General features: G+C 41.5%; 1 protein-coding gene across 11 annotated transcripts in view; it reads left to right on the top strand.

Annotated features, from left to right (window-relative positions):
- Positions 1–23,019, top strand: part of EHBP1 (EH domain binding protein 1) — a 228,173-nt gene that overhangs the window by 33,104 nt on the left and 172,050 nt on the right. For all 11 annotated transcript variants that reach the window (XM_062614292.1, XM_062614298.1, XM_062614297.1 and 8 more), the window contains 3 exons: positions 49–106; positions 11,943–12,038; positions 22,263–22,316. In XM_062614292.1, the coding sequence (XP_062470276.1) occupies positions 49–106; positions 11,943–12,038; positions 22,263–22,316 (208 nt within the window). The remainder of the gene's footprint in view (positions 1–48; positions 107–11,942; positions 12,039–22,262; positions 22,317–23,019) is intronic.

Raw genomic sequence — 23,019 nt, 5'->3', positions numbered from 1 at the left:
ATATGGATCATATTGTAAATTAAGCTGTTTCTTCCTTATCTTCAACAGGCAGCCAGATAAACTAGTGGTGGTTTGGACAAGAAGAAGCCGAAGAAAATCCTCTAAGGTTAGTCGGTTGCTTAATAAGTCCCAGCTTTGGTGACGAGCAGGGTCAACAGTTTGAGGGACCAGTTTCTTGAGTATGAGGAGCAGCCAAATAAATGAGAAATACTTTTAATTGTTTTTAACTCATATAATTACTTTATACGTATAGTTCAGAATAAGCTGCTGTTGATGTCAGCACTAATTTATGGAAACACTTAACTCTTATTCCAGCTTCAGTTATTTGTTTAGCAGAACTGTATCATCATCAGTTCAATTTCAGTTATTAATTGCTAGACCTAATTAGAAAGGAGGATCTGGCTCACTACTAGAAGTGTATTAAACATAATTAAAAATAAGTAATAAAGAATCTGACCTCTCTGCAATAGGAAGATAAAGTCTGGGTAAGAGGCTATGTCACAATTTGAAAATGCTACAAATAAAAGCATCAAAGCGGGCTCTTTCAGCCCAATAGTGTATCTTTGAGTTGAATTTTAACATTTTGTTTCCCCAAACACTGTGAGGAAGCCTGTGAATTTGTGTTTTATGGCTGATGACTTAGTAGCCTGAGGGAAGGGATGCTCCAAGTGAAGTCTGTCCAGTATTTGGGCATTCATAAAGTCTGTCTTGTATAGGGTTGGGGTTCTGTAGATATGTAAAAGTTTGCAAGCAGAGTAGCCCTCCCTTGTGTGAGCTTCATCTTACTTTTAATCCTGCAGTAAGAAATCTAAAAGCTTTTTGAGATTACTGTCTCTCTGTTAAATGGTGCTCAGTTTTAAAATGCTGAATTTTACTGGCAAGATGCAGCTAGTCTCTGTTGAGCCTCCTGTGGGTCTGAGGTGAAGGAAAAGGCAAGAGTCTGGGTGTGTGTCTTGGCTTCCGTAGAAAATGAAGCTTCAACCACCCCCCAACACTCACCATTTACACTGAGATTGAAACAAATGGCAAGCATTTCTAAACCTCTTCAGTGTCTAACGTGATAATGTCTTCTATGCTATTGTATTATTGCCTAGTAACAGTCCTAGCAGTCAGTTGTTTTTGCCTAGGGAGGCAAAGAGCCTATTTCATGTGTACAGTGGGCAATCAAAGGCCTTTGAATGCTGTATTATTGCAGGTTTTCTTTTGTTGCCTCGTGTCCTCTAGTATAGGGCTGTCCTCATCTGTCCAAAAGCTTGAGAAGGGCAACACAAATGACCGGGGGGGAAAGAAGTGTCCTAACCACTGGGCAGGTCTGCAGGGGCATGCTTGGTTTCCTCCCTTCCCAGGAGCATCCCCTCTTTGAGCTAACTCAGCCATACTTGCTCATTCCCTTTCCCTACAGCTATTGCCTCTTACCCTGGTTGGGTTTATGGCAAGTGGTCTTGTCTGGAAATGAAGTTATCTAACTCAGCCTTTTAATAATTCTCTAACATTTCAGTTAAATAGACAGTCTGAGTTCCTTTTTTTGGTGTATGCATGTGACTCAGAATGGTGCTTGGAAGAACTCTGGGATGGTGGAGAGAGGGCACCCATGACAGAGAAGCTGTCTTGGAATAATTATGTGCTGAAGAACTTAAATGTTTAGAAAATGTGATATAAAGTTTCCTACCCTACTCAGGAGAAGCTTTGGAGTCTTTGTTACTGGTACTTCTCATTTTCTGATTTATTTTTCCTCACTGTCATGCCTAGTTGCTGTATTTTGCCTTTTAACTTGAGGTCTAATCTGTTTTATCTAAAGACTGATTACTGGCTGAAAGTGAGTACACAACCAAATGCCTGCTCTAGTGTGTGCATCCTAAATTCTGCTTTAGGATATGAAAACCCAAAAGTGATGCCTGGTGAGTGAGTAAATAAGGATGTGAACTTAGTGTGGCACTTTTTCCAAGATAACTGTTCCTGTTCCATGTTTGTACTCCTCAGGAAAGCCAGTCAGACTGTTCCTCTTTCATTTAAAGATAAACTAGCTCAGGTTACCTTGAATTTATAGCATGGTGTATACCTAGGGAATAACTGCTGATGTATGGAATCTGTTGCAATTTACCCTATGAGAACTTATCTATTCTGGCTTCATTTAATTTCTGTAGAACAGAGAGCACAAAGATAATACAGAACAGTAAATCCAATACTTACATGATCATTGTAATCCTGAAAAGCTTGGTGAGAAGTAAGGTACTTGTCCATGCATGACAGCTTTGATGAAGTTCAGAATATGGTCAGAAAAAGAAGCCCTAACAAAAGTCCAGTAGCGCTTTGTGAAGCAATGGGTTTCTGCCTGTAGTGTTACAGGCATGATGCTATAAGCTCCAATGGAAACGTTTCACTGAAGTGAGAGGATTTTCTGACAGTAGCTCAGCTTTTTGGGCTTGAAGTTTTTTCAGCTGGGCCGTAAAGTTCCAGGATATGTCTTCCCATGAGTGTCCTCTCTTTTGATCACCAGCCCGTAGAAGCAACTCTTGCATAAACTGGCACATTTACCTGAAACTCCAAAGTCTTTTGTTAACTAATTAATTCATGCTTAGTAAGATTCCATGAAAGCTCTGTGAAAGAGGCTGAGTGGTCCTAAGGTGAGGGCAGAGGATAGAGTTAATTTTAAAGCTTAGGTAGTTGGTACAATTTGAGCTGTTTGGGTATAAGACTGAAGATCAATAAGTGTTCTTGATCTGTTAGTCATCCTGCCAGTAAAATACTTTATTCAATCTATTTCTTTCATCTAATTGCTTTGTTGGAAGCAAATCAATGAATATTTCCTTTTGTTTTATTTTTTATGGACACTGGGCTCAGTGAGTACAAAACATTAATGGTTTTCAGCTTCTTTGAGAAGAGGAGAGAGATGAGGTCTTATCTTACTGTAAATATGTTGTAAAGACTTCTTCAGAGGTTATGATTTCTGAACTTTAAGGTCACTGTGGATAACAGAGGATGTCCCTTACAGATAGCTCACAGACTCAAAGGATTATTGACGTTGGAAGAGACTGCTGGAGGACATCTGGTCCAACACACCTTCTCAAGCAGGGCCACCTAGAGGTGGTTTGTTGCCCAGGACTGTGTCCAGAGAGCTTTTGAATATCTCCACATGGGAGACTCAACACTCAGGGCAACATTTACCAGTACTTGGTCATCCTCATTGTGAGAAAATGTTCCTGATGTTCAAAGCGAGCCTCCTGATTTACTTTGTGCTCACTGCCCTGTTGCTGGGCATCACTGAGAAGATCCTGGCTCTGTCATCTTTGCAAACCTCCCTTCAGGCATTTATATACATTAATAAGATCCCCCTTCCCCTGAGCCTTCTCATCTCCAGGCCAAACAGTCCCAGCTCTCTCAGCTTTTTCTCCTATGAGAGGTGACCCAGTCCCTTAAACATTTTCATGGCCCTTGGCTGGACTCTTTGCAGTAGCTGTCTTGTACTGGGAAAGTACAAGAGATACATTAATCAAAAATGTGGTGCAACTTGGAAGATGGTATGATGGTGCTATGGACATATGCTGGGGCTGGCCTGCTTAACTAATATAACTTTAAACCATTGAGATGATAGCTGAGTTCTTGATGTCCTTTGCAGCCCTGATGTTTGTGGTTCTCTCTAATTCTTGTATGTCTTCTGGCCCACGTACTTTCTTTCCAAGTAAACTACAGTTGTTCCTTAATTAGAAGAAATAATGGGAGACAACATGGGCACCAATCTAAATGTTTTAGTGATGGGAAACCGTAGGATAGGAGCTGTAGATATGTTAAGTTACAGTGTTGAAAATGAAAAGCAATAACCATTTAGGAAGAGCGTCTAAATGGCAGTCTGATGGATGGATTCAGGACCATAAATGTATCCAGTAGTTACTGGCCTTAATGTGGGTTTAAGTTACAGCTCTAATCTGGGATCTCCCGTCTCTGGGCAAGTCTGATTTTGATGCTTTTTGAGAGGGGTGTCAAGACACAATGGCTCTGTATGTTGGGTATTGTTGTGTCAGGGGTTTGCAGAAGATGGTGATTTGCGATCCTGTTATATTTGACAGAACTAGTGAGCAATCCTAGAGCCAAAATGAACTTTCAGCTTGGGGAGGGGGCAAATCATCTGTTTTCTGGAGCCATTGTCTGTCTTCGAAGTTGGATATGTGGGGCTGAAGGTGGAGCTTGTAGCAGTGGACTTGCTTAACTTTTCCTCTTTGGTAGCTTGTCACACTGGCATGTTGGCCACAGGTTTTCAGGCCCTGGGATTTTGGATTTGCCCTTTCATTTCTTCAGTGAGGGAGGAATGCCTTTGTTCTAATGTAGAAGAAGGGAAAAACGTGTTGTAAATATGTTTACCTTCATTTCACTGAGATGCTCTCGCGTTCCTAGGCTTTGAACTAAGAAATTTCAATTTGAAGAGATGTTGCCGTGATGTCAAGGAGGTACTTTCTGCTCTTCCTGTGAACACATACAGGCATATGGTTGAATAATACACCTCTGAAGAATTAAATTTGCACTTGCTTCTGAGAGCCTGACAGAATTATTCTTCAAAGATCCTTTTTGTATCAAAGCTGAAAGAAGGTGCCTTGCCTGTGATTTCAGCACTTCTGCTGCAAGTTTATCAAAAACTGTTTAAACACAGAGAAGGGACAATAGTGGGAACAGGGATAGGACTTTAACAGTAAGAGCAGCTTCAAGAGAAACGGGGACGGGGAGTGAAAAGGATCCCTTGTCCACAGCAGCATGCCCAGCTTTTTTTCAAGGACATACCATGAATAAAGCAGCAGTTGGGTCACATATGTTGCTGTCCTTGGCAGTCTGTTGCCTCTTCTGGCTACTTCATTGGCTTGCCTGTCATTACCAGCTTCTTCAATGACTGGGGTTACAGAGGCATGTTGTGGTTCTGATGTGCTGGTGGCTGCCTGGGACCAGCACAGTTCTGTAATGGCACTCTCGGAGCTTCTCACTTTGTTGGTAAAGTAACTAAATTATATTGGGTTGCAAATGTAAGTGGTCAAAATCAGGATGAGTCATTCTGATGGTTAGTTTGTACCATTTTGGGCAGATGTTATAGTTTTCAATGAGGCACTTACAGCTAGATTTTTACAGCATTGCTGCCAGCAGACAGTGGTAAGGGAGAGCTTGAGGACTGAGTGGGGAGTGGAACTGCTTAATCAATGAAGCTGGAGGGTGTTTGTTAAAGAAGGTATATATATACAGCATGAACAGAAAAGACTGTCTCACTGTTACATAGTTAAATGCTGCCTTGGGGAGTTCAGTTTTGTCCCATTGTCATCTACAAAGTTCCTGGCTGAGGCTGGATAGAGTACTAAAGCCAGATTTGATGTGTCTCTATTTTGTGGGTGTCTGGGTCATGGGATCTGATTTGCATCAGTGTTGAGCAGCCATTAACAGCTAAAGTGAAAAAGTCTGCTTTGGAAGACAAAACAGAAGATTTCATGCTTAATCCCTATAAAGTTAAGTCATTTGTGATTTAAGCAGACCATACCAAATCAGTGGAAATCAGCTGTTCTTTCAGGGCTTGGAAATTTGGGACTATAATATCTTTCCTTTTTACAGGCACCCCATAAAGTTAAGTTTTTGTGACATTTTGAGGTGTACGGTGGTGGATGTCCTAGAAAACCATGAGAAAAATACACCCCACTGAATACACTGCATTCAGGGTCTTGTTGGGGTGTGTGTTTGTTTTAAATAAGAAGCCCAATAGGTAAGGCCAGGAAGGGCTTGGTGAGAAGGGGAGGTAGCTCTTCATCTGAGCATCACCTGTTGTGGACTCTGAATAAGGCAAAGTTTGGTGAAAGAAACAGCATGAATCATACATTTAAGGAATATATCCTGAATGTGTATGTGTGAAATTAAGCTTGAACAGCTATCCCAGTGCTAGAGAATCTGTTTCTTAGTGAAGATGAGTTTTTGCTCATTTGCCAAGCTTATCGGGCTTTCTGTAGTTTTTCAGCAGTAATACATGGATGCTTAGTTCTAGTTGTAACACGTGCATGCTGATGAATTGAAGACGTTCAAAGGAAGACCTGTGGGAATCTGCTAGTTTCCTTGTCCCTCCTCTCAAGGGACACTGACATCAGTGGGTTGAACAAAGGCTGCCTGGTGTTTCCAGGGCTTTGAACTTCCTTCTTTGGACTGCATCCCAGGGTGGGAGTGCGACAGGAGTGTTATTCTGGTGCCCAGCCTCTCTTAATTGGAGGGCAAACCGCAGCGATTTCAAGAGTATCATGGGGATGCAGCTGTAGTCTGGAGTATGGTCTTTAATTTGTCTCCTCCCTTTGTGATGCTGAGCTATGATACAGAGGAAGAACAAGAAGCCATCCACAAACTGCCAGTTGAAGTTTCCTTTGGTGGGGGGGAATTAGCAGCTTTTCCTAATCCATAGCTTTTCCAGTAGGTCTGTTAGCAGTGGGATCATACTGATCTCTGGCTGCCCCCAGAGAATATATGGTTTTGGTGGGACTCGTCACATAGAGCACACTGGATCAGTGCTTGGTCTTCACAAGCCATGCTGCTGGCATGGAGGCACCAGATGAAAGATCTGCCTGCTTAAGGTCAGCTCCTCCTCTTCAAGGAAAATATTCATTATTTCTTTCCTCTTCCTGTCTGTGTTCTGTCTGGATAGCGCTGAAGAAGAGGGATTATTCTTACAAGATAAGCAGCCCTAGGTGCTATTGGAACCAGTCAAGCTCCTGCTTGGTTCCTGTGCCCTGAGAAGCCTGTCACAGACAAGTAGCAGAGCTGGTCTGATCATAGGCACTTGGCAAGAGTTTTATCAGGGAAAGAAAAGGAGCAGCAGCTCACTGGCTCCCATTAAAGCCACTCCTGGGGCTGCAGGTGGGGAGCAATGGTAGGTCTGTTTCTGACTCTTGCTTTTAAAAAAAAACAGTATTGAGGGCTTGGCTACAGGAACGTGTTTTGATTCGTAAGTATAAACTGTTCCATAATTTGCAGCAGGCTTAAAATATTATGGTCAGCTCTAAGATCTTATAGGACAGTAGCATGCAATTATCCTGCACAACAGAGGCAGGATGAGACGAGTTGGTAGTGAAGAAGGGAGAAAGCAGATGGGTAACATAAAGCATCTGTAAGGACAGGCTCTGGAAATAATGTGGTATATTAGTTTTGATGAGTCAGGAAAGATTTTTGTAGAGACAAGAAAGTGTGAGTTGGTCATGATAGAAATGGCACATGTGCCAGGTCATGAAATCCCACACATACAGGGGCTGGGAAAGTGACTTCCATAATGTACTATGGTTAGCTGATTTGCCTGCATCTGCGTTATTTTCTTCTGCATGAAGTGATGAGCAGCTGGTGATGACATTTATTAACTTCATGTTTGGAATCAAAATTTGTGGTTTGGGACTGTCTTCAACTTTATCCGGTTTTATTCAGATTTAAAAGATCACTTTGTTTATATGCTATTACCTAGATAGTTGAGCAGTGACTGTAAGGGAAGGTTTATGTTCAGCCTCTTTCATGTTTTGTTGTTTTTCACCTTCCCCAGGAACTGGCTAAAAAAAATCTGATGTAGATTTAGTTGGGTTTTCTACCCAAAAAACTCCTTGTCTGACACTGGTTTTACAAATGTTTATACACTTTATATTGCAGAGAATTGATAGTAACTGAGGCTTTTTAGATTGGAGGAGAGTGCTTCAAAAATAACAGTTTTTACAAATTGCCTGCTGTGTTCCAAGTTCTGCAGAAATGTTATTTGTATTTTGGAGACCAAATTTGCCTGCAGAGTGGGAGGCAATTTCATAAGGTCAAGGTCAGCCCCTGGTGGGTAATTATAAGGAAAAGTGGTGCACAAAAGGCAGCCCTCAAGTGAGCTAGTCTCATCTTCTATTCAATCAATGTATTGCCATCAGTTGAACTAGATAGTTTAGTACAAGAGTTTCAGCAGGGCTGGGAAATGTTACTTCCACGATTAAGCCACTCATAAAATTAAGGCCACTCTTGTGCTTTCCAGCAGAAAGTACTGGAGAACAAGACTTGAGTTTGTCTAGACCATGCATGAGGTGAAAGGTGTGAGAGACTCTGCTGTTTCGTACAAGCAAGAAGTGGACACTTGGCAAGAGTGGAAAGACTGACCTTGCTGATAATAGCTTAAGCAGTACCAAATATTGGGAATGGAGACAACTATCAGAGTGCTGTCTTTGTGTTTGAAGTTATTGACTATTTATTGAAGGCTGCTTGACAACAGATTTGGTACTTTCAGGAGTGTCTCAGTAATTTGGGGTACAGTTTGTAAGCCCTTTGGTGTGTTCTATGTGCTTTATAATATGGAGCTCTGAACATTTTGATTATCTGGCCCCTGTAAGTTGCTGATTCTGATCTATTTTTAAAGACTCTTCCCTTCTCATTGAAACCAGAGGCCAAAACTGCAGAGGTGTCTTTCCATTTCAAGCCAGCAGAACAGTTATGATGTTCACAACATCACGTACAGTGATGTTGTCCGGTACATTGCAAAGCTGGCTGTATGGGATTGTAACTGCTGTTATTTTAGAGAGAAACCTGGGGAAACATCTCAAAACTGGGTAGCTTGAAGCGCCCATGTGAATCTGTAGGCTCACTTCCACGTCCTTTCTTAAACAGTCCTCAGTTTTGTGCCAGAGCAATGCTGTAGGTTGGACAATGTCATTCACAGCCCTACTCTATTTATAGGGTATTTCAGCAACCCCTCCTGTAGCTCCTGTTTCCTGATTTAAAAGGACTTTCATGCTATGCTGTGTCCTGTCATTTTCCACTGGCAGGGAGGAGAGGAGTTGCCTTTCTCCTTGAAATGCAACAGAGCATTCCTGCTTCTTTTTCCAGGCCATAGCTCTTGTCCCTTGGATACATCAGATAAGTCTGGCAAAGGGAGGGCTGTGATTGAGGAACCTGCTGCTGGTGGAGGTCACTTCTGCTTAGCCACTTCTGTTGCCTTAGCTTCAGAAACAATGGACACGGCTAGTGAAGGATAATAGGAGATGAGAAAAAAGTGGGTCTAGAAGGCACAACCCAAGGGGAAATCAAGTTAGAGGTGAGGATTAGGGTGGAAACGTACTTCACGGATGCAGTGCTTCACCTTAATACATTGACTGACTGAGCCTTGACAGCAGTCCCCTGTCTGGAAGTGTTAGGAATTCTGCTTTGCGGAAGTGGCCTGACAGATCACACATCAAGGACCAGGCTTATAGTTTGGAAGCTGAAAAGGTTTTTTAACATAGGCCAGATGTAACTTCAAGAAACTGCAGCACAGAGGTCACTGACATGGGAAATATGTGTTAGAATAACATTTTCGATGTTAATTTTAAATTGTTGTTGTTGTTAGCTCTTCCTCTGTGTTTTCCTCCCTTTGCTTTCCCCTTTCCCTTTCTCCTTCTGATGTTACCTTTTTCTGTCATGCTGTTTGTGTGCTACAGTGTTTATTTTTTCAAAGCCAAAGGTGGACTTAATAACATTCAGAACAGCTTTGCTTTGAAAGCTCACTAGCTAGGGCTTGCCTGCTGGTTATCGCTTTCAGTGACAGAAAAACATATATATCCATGTGTGTGTTTATTGTGTTTCACGAACTTTCCTGGTGGGAAGCAATGCTGATCAAGGACTTGAAGTAAAGCGTTGCCTGCACCAGTGAATGCTGATTTTCTGGTTTTTATTTAAAAATGGAACAAGCGATCCTCGGCTGAGCAGCCTGTCAGTGCCTGGACCTTGGACATCAAAAGTCTGACATATTTGTCAGGATTGGTCAAAAGCAGCAGGAAAATGCAGTTCCAGACACGCCATGAGCTCCTATTAACTATTTGTGAAAATTGGTATTTGGAAAGAGGATGGAGTGCTCCTACAGAGGAGAAGTTGATTTATCCTACAGGGTGCAACATGAGGACAGGCTGGCTCTGATCTCTGCCTTATGCCTGCTGAATATTGTTCAGGCAAGCTGAGAACAATCCTGGGAATTGCGGGTCCCGTGAAAGGGAGATGCCTGAGTGGCTGTGGTAGGGGTACAACTGCTGTGGTGTGTGTGTTGCTGCTCACAAAACATCTTTTTCTCATGAAATACGCTTGCGGAGTAAAGCTATGAACAGTGTTGTTTGCTCAGCTATTCAGAAATACATCCAGGCCTGCTTTAGAGTAATGAGATTAGGCTGAAATTTGCGGAGTTCAAAATAGTAGAAGTTGGGTTCTTTCATGTTGCCATTTTTAAAATTCCTTTCTTCAGATGCCTCAAGTCATGTTATTAAAGTTTACTCTGCAAGCACAAAGCATAGAGACTTACTGAAAATTCTAATCTAACTAGGCGTCTTAGGGAGCTGGAGTTTTAATCAGTGCAGCAAAGATGGAAAGACTTGTGATAAAACCACAGCAGAGCTGGCAATGTACAGCAAGACAGTAAAAATAAGGGGATGGAAATGTGTGCGCTGTGTACCTGTAGCTGTGGAGACAGGTAGGGCTCTCTTCTCTAGTGGCTGTGCATGCTGGATTCTGTCAGCTGCTTCCCCATTCCTCAGCTTCACATCTCTTCCCAGCTCCTGTCTCTCCTTTTGTCCTTCCTCTCCTTGTCCTTGCTGCCTTAGTGGTTATTGTCACCTGCAGTTAATCTGCAGACCCCTGCTCTGTGAGAATTGAGGGACTAGAGGAAGAGTGAGTACACTGATGGTACCTGTGATGCCGAACACTCCAGTGGAAGTCCAGCTGTAAATGCAGGAGGGCTTGTGAAGCAGCTGCCACATATGGTGGGGCTGTCACATATGAACCTGGCATCTGGAGCACACACTGGTTATAGTACCCAGCAGCAGAGAATTTTTGCCTCTCTGTGAATCCGACTGTTTCACCACCTTTGTCTCCCACTTTGGTGTAGAAAAGTCATGTTTAAAGTTGCTCAGGTTACCTGAGGGTGCCTGAGAACCTGAGGCACAAGTCCTACTAATCTTAATAAGCAAAAATTTAGTCTAGTAAGCACTCTTAAGCTAAAGTTCCAAGTGTTGTAAGGAGGATAAAACTGCAATGAATGATGCTGTAGGATTAAAAATAGAAAAGAAAAACACAAAACAAAACCCAAGTTAATTGGCTTCAGGTAACAGGAAATAGATTGTATGTTCTTTTCTGGTAAAAATTCCACAGATTTCTAATAGTGCCGCTGCTCCTCAGCAGTACTTGAGCATCAGCATCCCTCCGTCATTTGTTTCATGGCATCACAAAATACATTAAGTTGAGCTTGGAAAAAAGTATGCTTATTCTGAAACAGAAATGCTCGCATGTTTTGGTTCTTTTTCTAGCACTAAATGTTAAAATGTAAGTGAAGACTATACATGAATCCAAATTGATACTGAAAGGCAGACAAGTTCTCAGTCCAGCTGTTGTTTTCATTAGCTTTTTTTAGGTGTAGGTACCATAACATATCAATCCTTAAGAATGTCAAAGTTTTAATAGCTTTTAATATGCATTATAAATCATTGTTTTCAGTTTTCTTTTTCTTAAGTAAAGCTGTCTTTTTGCTTTATTTAGGTGTAAATGTTAAGCCTGCACTAAGTGCTGTACTCATTCGCTCTTTAAATAAAAGCATTCCTTCATCTGGGTAAAACCAAAATAAAACTTCGCTTGCTGCAGAATATCTGGCTTTATGGCCTCATTTTTTTTGCAAGGCTCTGAGTGCCCTGACCTGTTCTATGTACTCACAAAACCAGAATTTAGGACTTTGTGAGAAACAGCTTTAAATCACTGGAAAAAAATCCGGCCAAGCCCGTTAGTGATCTGAGTTTTCTTACTGTCATTCTTAATGATGTCCTTTATGGTCCTCAGTAGAGTCATACATTTTGGAACACAGCCTTTTCGGAGTCAGTGACATATTATTTCTACTTACATGCACTGGGTCCTGTGGGAATTGAATCAGCACTTTTATAATGGCTTTAAGATAACTGTTTCTCTTCTTCCTTCAGGCTCACAGCTGGCAGCCTGGAATCAAGAACCCGTACCGCGGGGTGGTGGTATGGCCCGTTCCTGAGAACGTTGAAATTACTGTGACGCTCTTCAAGGTATGGGGGTTTTAAAGCAAAATCTTTTCTATTTCATAAACAGCATAGGAAAATGCTATTTGGAAATGTCAGATTATAATGGCAAGGCCTAATCTTTCTGGGTTTAAGTCATCAACTGCGCAACCTTATGTCCTCAGCTTAAATCTGGGAGAGAAGGATGGTTTGTTCGCTGCCAGAGCTTACTTTTGTAGTTTAGTTAACGCACTGAAATATCCCATTGAGCTGATTATGGCGAGTCACTGGCATAGAATTTAGAACATGCGTAACTGCGCACGTAGTACATGTGTAAGGGCTTGGCATGGGTTAGTCTGGTTGGTTTTCTTTAAATACTGTCCGCCAGAAGTTGTCACAACACAGTCATTTCTAGACTTCCTTGTTCAGGTGCAGTGCAGTGACCCTATTTCTTACGCTATTGACTAGGAAACAGAATCCAGCTCTCAATTTCACAGTATTTAGTATGCCACACAAATGAGTGAATGCAGGGTACTGGAGTAGTACAGAGAACTATGAAATTTTACGGGAATTTTTTTTAGGAGCTGGATTTTTTGTATTAAAAAAGAAGCTTTTTGTGTGGCTGTGAAGCAGGAGGAGAAACTGATGGTTATGCTAGAACTTATTTCCCAGATATCATTGGGCAAAGCCTTTTCTGCAGAAAGATAACAATGCAGCTTTGCATGTGTGACAGTGTAGGAGGCTGCCCTGGAGGCTGAAGATTTCTGGGATTTTCATGCCGTTAGTTTGTTCCTGTTCTTTGCTCTGGTGTCTCCAGGTACACTCTGGTGGTTGTTATTTATAACTGCTCCCTTTACAGCTGAGGGCAATAGTAACGTACTTCTTTTCTAATTTCTTTGTCTTGAGGACTTCCCTGAGCCACTGCTTGGAAGTGGCTTCTGATTAGCTTTAGAATGTGAATTTATTACTTGGCTCATTAAGCCTAAAAAAGGAGTTTCTCTCTCTTTTTTTTTTTTCTTACTTTTTTCTTTTCCCCTTGGGATCACCAATGAATAGAAATGTCCCAGGTTGGCAGTGATGCTAACTGTCATAAACTTGTGTCTCCTCTTAGTAGATACATAGTCTTCGACTGAAGTTCAAAAGTTCACTAGCAAAAATTGTTTGCCTTGGCATGCTTTGAGTGCCTCTGCTTGAATTAAGAACTTTAGCACAATTATGTGACTCTGCTGCCTGTCTGTATAATATGAATATGGTTATGTAATGCAGTAAATGTTGCTCGATATTTGGAACATTTAAAGTGAAGCAGAAATGCGCACAGTTCTTGTGTATGTGATAACATGTTACCTGAGGAAGGAGAAATTGGGTTTTTTGGGTGCAGCCTTGTGGTCTTGGAGTAAAAGTGTCTCTCAGCCTTCTCCTGCCGCCTCACACTACCTTTTTATTCCTACCTGCACCACTTCAGGGTTGGGTTGAGTAGCACAGCATGACAATCTTACAGTTGTGCCACTGAGACTCAGGGCTAGGACTATATAGTGAGATGAGGGAAGGGCCTCTGGAGCTGGTGCTTGGTATTGCTGTAAGCTTTGTTTTACCCTGCAGGCGGATGTGTTCATTGGACTTCTCTTCCCAAAAATGAGCCTGCCCATTGCAAGGGTTGGTCTGGTAGGAGCATGAATGACCACCCTGTGGCTGTGCCTTCTGGCAGTGGTACATACTGATCTCTGGGGGAGTGAGCATTGGGTGTTAGAATCAAAGCACTGGGATCGCACAAAGAGGCATCATGTGGTCAGGCAGCTTTTAATGTAAATCTGTTCTAATTGATCCTCTGGCTCCTCATCATGAAGGCCTGTAAGTGGCCAAACCCGCTTTATCTCTGTGAGGATATGCAGGTGTAGTACGGAGCAGTGCTTTTTAAGCAAGCTAGGTAATGTACCAGCAGTGCTCTATCTCTGAGACCAGCAGTGTGCTGGATAAATGAGCTGAGTGATACATGATCACAGGCAGAATATGGTGTTGGCTCAGTGCTACAGCAGCACTCAAGCTGTAGAGTGGGGTATGTCCTAACACCCAGAGAGCTGGCACTTCTGTAGCTGGTATGTTCTGGGCAAAGTTGGTCAAAAAGAACTAGCTGGTTTTTGCACAGCTGTTGCGTTGGCTAGTCATTGCTGGAGTAGTGGGAAGGGAAGTATGTAATAGCACCCTCCAGCAGCCTTTTTGGGAGCTGACTTACAAGTCAGGTATTTATGTTGTTCCTTCCTCTGGAAGGAAGGAGTTGAAAACACTGAAAGCAGTAAAGGTAAGACAAAGACTGCTGCTCATCTTGCAGTTCTGTCAAAGTCTTTTTAGAAGCCACTGATATGCAAAGGAGAGTGACTGTTGGGTATCTGGCACTTTGCAGTAAGCACACTTAGCATGGGCATGTTGTTTAACAAACAGTACTTGTCCTCTTTCATTACAACCCGAGAAGCTAAGGGAAGCTGCTGACTCCGTGTCCACACTGGCAGAGCCCACTGATGGGAGCAGCTTGCTCTGACAGAGCTTTGTAGCAATCACAGATAACAAATTAGGGCAGCAGTGCTGTTTGAAATAGAAGTGCAGGAAAGGGAAAGAGCAGACTCCAGAATAGACAGCTACGTGTTTTGGGAAATGATTCACACAGTAGTGGCTGTGCATTCGTAAGTGGCTGTTGAAATGTGTTGCTGGCGGGATTAGGAGATAAGTCGAGGTTTCAAGTGCTGATGAGAATGTTAAGAATATCCTCTCCAGTAGTCACCCTGGACACTTGAGAGCTGGCTAGCAAAGTGCCTGTGATCAGTCAACAGACAAGATATTTTGTCTTATCTGCACATCCCTATTTTGGGTGTTAGCTTGTTTCCAACAGTGTATTTGTTATTCTTAGGCAGGCAGAGCTAAGTATTGATGAGACTATAACCTTCATTTAGAAAAGTAATTTCAAATAAAACTTTTTGTTTCATTTCACTTCATAATGGGCTGCTGGTAAGATTTCATAATGCTCTGGAGTCATGTGGGGAAAAGCATCAAATGGATGTATTGATTCAGCTTCCCTTGACTAGCTCTAGCTCCTGCCCATCCAGACAGCTGAAGTGCTAATAACAAAAAGTTCCATCTGTTCCCAAAGTTTTAAGTCCTTCCTTTGCCATGCTCTATGTTGGCTTTTGGTTATGCTGTGGGTTTTTCAACCAAAATGTGGAGAAAGAAACAATGTGAAGCAACAAACCTATTGTTCATTTTAAGTCCATGATTTGTAGTGCTTTCGTGGAAAGATCCACAGATGCCAGAAAACGAGGCTGAATTCCCATTTTTTGTTGTTTCCATGGTTGCACTCCAGAAGTTAATTTTTTTGCATTAGCAAGGTTTAGCCATCATGTATGAAAGCTTGTATACTTTTCCATGGCTTTCTGTACACATACCTCTAACAACCGAGAGAAGTTTTTACTGCCAGGCAAGCCCAGTGCTTTTAGTGAAGTGAACATCAGTTCTCCTGTGAGGAAATAAGTAGCAACATCATTATTTTCTAGCTTAAACACAAATTGAACTTCCCAAGCAAAACTCTTTCTTCTTCTGGAGTAAGCATGCACTTTGCTTCATTGGATTACAAAACCCACTCATTTTGTCAGTAATAGACACTGTTTATCACACTAATGTACTATTGCAACAACAGGGAAGATTTCCAGCTGTTCTTTCCCAAGTTTGTAAAAGATATTTTTAAAAGGCATAGCTTTCTAAGCACACAAAAAATGGAGTAAAATAAGAAAAAAACAGATGATAAAAAGAGAGTTGTATTGCTGAAAGTATTCCCATCCCTACATATATCTCTCAGAATAAATCCAATATTATCTTTCTTGAAAGCCTGAGTCAATCATATGCTGATTTTATAATGCACTAGCAGGAACACTGCAGCAGAGCCAATATCGTGTCTTAGAGAAGGAAAAAAACCTTCAGTAAAGCAATTTCCCACAGCAAAGAGCAAATCAAGGTTCAGAACTTACTTGTTTCAGTTTAGGAGAGGCTAGCGGCTTGACTGGACACTATGGAGAATATTGATTGTATAGGAGGGAGAAACAGCCCTGTAGAGAAGACAATGTTGTGTGTCGCATATAAAAATCAAAAGCTCATGGAAGTGAGCATGTTTGCACACTACAAATTAAATGTTCACTATTAGTGTGGGGACTAATTGTAAAAAATATATTTAAAAAAGGAAAAAAGTCAATCCTTTCTAGCCCAGAGGCTTCGCAGGGAATTGTGAGCTGTTGAGCGTGGTGTGGTGATGTACAGGCACAGCTTTGGCACTCTGCTCAGAGCTGCCTGATTTCCGGAAGCTCAACAAAAGCTGATCAGAGCTGTATATGATTTTATAGACTAATCAGACTTCTGTAAACAGCATTGAAAGCAACAAGAATTGGGTCAAATTTTGAGTCTTCTGCAGCTTCAAACAGCCAGATACAAAAGCTGAGGACAGATGCTGGAGTACTCAGAGCATCTGCTATAGGTCACTGATAGAGGAAGATCACAGACCCTGTCATCATTTGATCTGATTCAATATGACAGCCCCTAAGTAGTTATTCCCCAAGAAGAAAGACTGAAGATTAAGGCTGGTATGAAGTGATCTAATTGAAAGGCAAGCTTCAAAAGACAGAAAAGCTTAGGGAGGAGGCATGTGGAAGGAAAGGAGGAAGGGGCTAACAGTCTGAAGATCTTCCCCAGTCTCTCTGGCTGCTAATGAGGAGATGGGGCAGTGCCTTGTTTGCTGATATGTCTTTCATTCCTGTTACAAGACATACACAAATAACTCTGAAGATAACCTAAGCTACTGGAGAAGGCTTACCTGTCTTCAGTTTTCTGAAAACACCTTATACACTGCAGATAGGATCTAGTGTTTGACAGAGCTCTTTGTGGAATGGGCTGATGATGGACTGATTAGCAGAGAACGGAAAAAGTTAAGAGACACATTCCTTGTTGGTTTTCCCTTTGCTGAGCCCAGAAGAGTTGTCTGTTTTCAGGCATGTGGTTAGGGTCACAGGAAGAAGCTGATGAGTGGGACTGCAGAGAAAGGTTTGTAGGACTGAGCTTGTTGAGGGCTCTAGCATATTTCTAGAGAAGCAGCTACCGCAGTCGCTAGGGCAGTGTGAGACTGGCTCAGCTTTTACTGTCAGACCAAAGTGCTCCACTGATCTTGAGATTTGGAGAAATTATTATCTAGGGATCTCACTGTAGAACTATAAGATGATGGCCTGTGCTTTGCACAGTTCCCTGCTATTGGTTTCTCACCTGAATGTTACTTTTGAACACTAAGATATCTTACCAGAACAAAAGAAAAGAACAAGCAGGATGGAGACAGGGAAAGAAGGCTCTAAAACTTAGAGATACTGAAAAGGAGTGTTATACTGAGAGACAAATGCTTATGGAAAGAGAAATAGGAAAGTGGGGCCCATCTCTTAATATTAGGAATGATGATTCTTTTTACACAATAAAATGAGGAGGAACAACAAACTCTTCAGTCCATTTGTCCAAATACAGTTTCCAAGTCAAGGTAAAACCATAATGACTATTGGATCGATTGTAGTAGTTCTGCATCTGTGGTATGTTGGTAAAGAAAATGGGTGTTATCAGGAAAAAATGGGTCTTGCCAAATCCGTTTGTGTTACAGCAAGGTGTGAGACAAAATACTTAGAAAAATACTGGAGGCAGTTTGTTCCTTGAGCTTTTAAGGCAATTTTCATTATCATTTGCTTTCAGGAAGGACGATGGGAAGGAGGTCTGTTTATAACTCTTGTCTTCAGGTGTTTCCAGCAGTGCATTTTCAGTGTTTACTTGTATCTGCTTGCAGGTGTGGTGAAGTTTTGGGTGCTGTGTTATCAGGGAGGGCTTTCATACAGTGAAAATTTCAAAGGTTGCTCTAACCATTACTCCTAGGGTTGTCATTCTTTGTGATGGCATTTTTTTTCTCTAAAGAGTAGTCAGGTGTATTCAATTCATCTCATGACTTTTATGGGAGATTAATGGAGGATATGGGTTACCCAGTGAGGGAAGTATATATTGTTATGTGGTTTGTTTTTTTACTGGTATTTACCCTCTTCAAATCCAAAATAGATGAAAGATTAGCCACATTTACAGACACATCACTTTTTATGGAGACCACCCATGGAAATGTTAGCCTAAAGGGTGAAATGGTGGTTGCAATAGAAACTGCGTTGTAACTATAATCATATAAATACCTGTTAATGCTGACTGCATAATACAGTTATAAGCTGGCTAGAAATAGGACTGTGCATGCTGCTCCCTGGGCTTCCATTAAAAGCGTTTTAGTGAGAATAGTGAAGCCACTTACGTGTCTGTTGCAAGGAAATGATGAGGCTTATATGCATAAGCTTATTTGGGCTTTTCTGTTTCTAGATGCATTTGAAGACTAACAAGAAATGTGGCTTTAAAAAGAATAGTGATCTGGATTTGTCTTTAAATCTGAACTATCTTATATATGCAAAGTATGAAGTGTTAATATCTTAGGATATTCCATGCCCTTTGAACTCATGGTAAGGCTGTTCATTAGGGAAATCCTTGAAGATTTGAATTATTGGTTATCCCGGGTGGTTGGCAGGGAGTTTAGGGGCAATACACTGGCATTTATTTTTCAACAGTGTTCAAAACTTGTTTTAAAGTGCACGCTAAATTGTTGAATATTAAGAAGTCTTTTCATTATGCAATATTATTTTCATAGAATCAACTAGGTTGAATAAGACCTTTAAGATCATGAAGTCCAACCATTACCTCAGGACTGCTAAGCCCACCACTAAACCGTGTCACTGAGCGCCTCATCCCCATGGTTTTTGAACCATTGCTTCCAGGAACGATGGTGCTTCCAGGAACAATGATTCTACCACTTCCCTGGGCAGCCTATTCCAATGCCTGACCACACTCTCTGTGAAGAAATTGTTCTAATATCCAGTCTAAACCTCCCCTGGCACAGCTTGAGGCTGTTACCTCTTGTCCTGTTGCTTATTGCTTGGGTGAAGACATCAGCCACCTCCTGGCGCTATCCTCTGTCAGGCAGTTGTAGAGAGCAATAAGGTCCCCCCTGAGCCTTCTCTTCTCAAGACTAAACACCCCCAGGTCCCTCAGCTGTTCCCCATCACATTTGTGCTCCAGACCCTTCACCAGCTTCATTCGCCTTTTCTGGCCCCGCTCCAGCACCTCAATGTCTCTGTGGTAGTGAGGGGCCCAGAACTGAACACAGGATTCAAGGTGCAGCCTCACCAGTACAGGGGGATGATCACTGCCCTGGCCCTGCTGCCAGACTATTGCTGATACAGGCCAGGATGCTGTTGGCCTTGTCAGCTGCCTGGGCACAAGCTGGCTCACGTTCAGCCACTATCAGTCAGCACCCCCAGGTCCTTTTCTGCTGAGCAGGTTTTCAGGCACTCTTCCCCAAGCCTGGAGTGTGGCATGGGGTTGTTATGGCCCAAGGCAGGACCCAGCACTTTGCCTTATTGAGCCTTGTACCACTGGCCACAGCCAATGCACCCACCCCGTATAGTTACCTTTGCAGAGAGCAGAATTTGTTGTCTCAGATTGTCAGAAATACTCAGCAGAGTACCTGATTCTGTGGCCTTTAGAGATGTGAATCAATTTTGTTGCCATTGACAGAGGAGCTTTGTTTTTCTTTATAGATTATTGCCTTGCATAAATGAAACAGCAATTGATTTATTTGTTACATGGGATAAAATACTGGGCCCTGACTTTGCAGTTTGATGTCAGCCTGCAAGCTTGCTTTAAGCTTTTGGTGGAGTTATGAAAAAAACTGAGCAGAGTGAAATATGTAAGAGTTTAGTCACTTACTATGGAGTGATTTATTAAAATACAAAGTGATTAATGATTCTATTAAATCTCATCATGTCATTTTATGATGTGTCAAAGGAAGCAATTAAACAAAAAGGTAATGCCCCAGGTTAACTCTTGAAAGTGATAAGAATTTAATAGCTGGATTATATCTTTGGAATTTATACAGGATGCAGCAAACCAGCAGGTATCGTGCATGTTATCTGTGTAATACAGAACTCCATGAACCTGATTATTGCGATCAGTACATAATAACCTGATATTAGAAGTGCATTAGTTGGAGCATGGAAATAGTCAGTCATGTAATTTCGTATGTATCTACTTGCCCATCTGTCTTTATGGCTAGTGGTACAATATAGTTCTTACACTCATGTACAGTATTTAAATTATTCTACTTTTTTTTTAATTAGAAAGATTTATATATCAAACCACATCAGTTTTGACAAGTTTTTAGAAGTATCTTCTATTTTTTTCATTGAAACATCCTGTTGTTGGAGTAATGCATTTTAAAACACATATTGCATATGATGCTTGTGGTTATAGCTATTAAATACTTTAGGTAATAATGGTACCGGCAGTACGATGTGGTGCTGAATTTCTTCTGTGAGCGTGCTGAAGCCCAGCAGGACTCCTCATGCAAGGAGAGCCAGTGTTTTACAAGGGGTATGCAAAGCAGTGAACCCCCTTTGCAGGACTTTGTAGAAACGACTGCAATGGAGGGGAGAGGATGATATCATAGAATCACAGAATGGTTTGGGTTGGAAGAGACCTTAAAGCTCATCCAGTTCCAGCCCCCTGCTACAGGCAGGGACACCTTCCACTAGACCAGGTTGCTCCAAGCCCTGTCCAACTTGGCCTTGAACACTGCCAGGGATGGGGCAGCCACAGCTTCTCTGGGCAGTCGGTGCCAGGGCCTCACCACTCTCGCAGGGAAGAACTTCCTAATGTCTGATCTCAATCACCTCTCTAATATCCTCCTAGAAATGTTACAGTAGTTCATTTAAATGTGAGGTTTATTTAAGAGCATGTTTTTCAAGTTTTTTGTGTGCTGGAAAAATAAGAAAATTACTATTTTTACTATTTTATTGTAAGCTTGTTACAAAAATCTTTTGTGCATTTGATGAGAACTAGTTAAAAGAACCATCTGTAGTACAGTGATACACTGACTCTGTGTGTGTGTGACTTCAAGGAAAACTAAATGCAGTAACAATGGTTAAAGCAAAGGCTAAGGTAATGTGTGTTGAAAAGATTGAATATGAGGCTTGTAGCAGTCTGGAAAGAAAGGAAAAATGGTACAAATGGAGAGAAAGTAGAAGTAAAATATCTTGATCCATTTTGTTAATTTACAGCAGCAAAATGGGATTGTTTCATTGCTTGGTGTGGTATCGGGAGCAGGCTCCAAATAATAGCAAGAAAACTGCAGGTGCTGAGGGGTGTTATACATAATGATGGTAAATGCTGATTATGGGGAAGTGGCATTTATGTGCATATGTGTAAAGCATGCTAAGCATCAGAGGCAAAGGAGTAATGGAGTGGTTTCCTATAACTGGAAATAATGGGATAAAATTGAGGTATAGTAAAATTAGGCTTCGTGTCTGAAGAAAGCCTAAAGCCACATTCTCTTAGTGTGAGAAGCTGTTTTGCAAGAGGAGTAGAAGTTATTTTATAACAGTTGCTCAGAACTAGGATTGGATGATAAATTGATGTATTTTAAGTGGGATCCTTGATACAGGCATGAAAAGAATGACTTAATGTCTCCACTGTTACCTTAATTTCAGACAATACAGACCACACCAGCAGATTGAAAGCTCATTAAATTGGAAACAAATGCCAAATATATGAACCTCATTGTTATTTATCTTCCTGTTGGTAAAAAAGCTCCTCACGTGCGATACAACAGAAATGTTGTAAAGTAAGGATGATAGGTATTTAAGAAATCTGCAGTCAAATGAAGTGCTATGCTGAAGCTTTGACTTTTGGATCTCTACTTGTGCTGATGAAGCCTGGGCATGTGGAGGTGGGGGTTATGCTGTGGTTGATGTATGCCTTCTCATACCAGCAAGATGTAGATTTGTTGTGGTTTTTGGGAGGTGGGACTTAAGAATTTGAGAGATTCATGTTTTGGGATTTTTTTTTCTTGCTCTTGGGTGAAAAGAAACAGAATCACAAACCTTTATCAGAATCAGCTTCATGTTTGTATCTGGAGGAGTGTTATTAAATCCTCACTGGCAGTTTTACTGCAGCTTGTTCGTCATCTTATTGACATCCATTGAAGCCTACATCCTAACTAAAATAATTCCCTCTGTCATCTTCAGTGGGCAAAAATATTTTTATGAGTATATGAAAGTCTTGGCTGAGTTGCAGTTTCTTGCACCCTGGATTACTTTTAGACTTAAGTTCTCTGGTTTGTTTTTCTAGGATCCCCATGCTGAAGAATTTGAAGACAAAGAATGGACGTTTGTCATAGAGAATGTAAGCTGGAATGTTGTTATGTTTTATGGGTTTTTATATGTGTAAGACGTAATAATTTAAAAGATTAAAGGGTGTCCAAATGCTGACAAAAGCTTGAGTAAAATTTGAGCTGCTGAACCACAGTAAAGCCTTGCTCTATTGTAATAAAGGCTTATTAAAATACCTGTTGTTATGTTACAATAAAAATACAGGAGAGGGGAACACTATACTATACTGCTTAAATTCCTTCCCTGTAAGCATCAGTCTTCCTTGCATTATTTTGCTATGAGCAATGGAGTAAACAAGTTAGAGCTGGGTTATGACTCATTGTTTTATGGGTTATGACACATTATTTTTCTAAGAACATGGGAGTGAGCAAGTCAGAGCTGAGTTATGACATCTGTACATCTCAAAGAGCAGTCAACCCTTCCCGGTTTTGAACGCCACTCTTTAGCGAAAAGCACTGTTTCATCACCTCCATTTTATAGGTGAGGAAATTGAGGGAGGGTGGAGAGGTGGGACCAGCCATGGTCACCTAAGCAAAGAGCAAGAGAGTCATGATGTGCCCCCCTGCTCCATGAGATCCCAGTCTCTTTGGGTGGGAGCAGTCTTGTGCACCCAGTTTTCAACCCAACAATTCAATCCTGTGAGTCTCTGACTCCTCTGAGTCAGGAGCTCCCAGAACTTCCCGGAGAGCTGAGCTCCTGAAGGCTGTACAAACAAC

The sequence above is a fragment of the Pezoporus occidentalis genome, unplaced genomic scaffold (assembly GCF_034315485.1).
Source record: "Pezoporus occidentalis ecotype Australia unplaced genomic scaffold, CSIRO_AGI_Poc_V1 ctg175, whole genome shotgun sequence".
NCBI classification, from domain to species: domain Eukaryota; kingdom Metazoa; phylum Chordata; class Aves; order Psittaciformes; family Psittacidae; genus Pezoporus; species Pezoporus occidentalis.
Note: the sequence above shows the minus strand (reverse complement) of the source record. Positions and strands in the feature narration are given on the sequence as shown.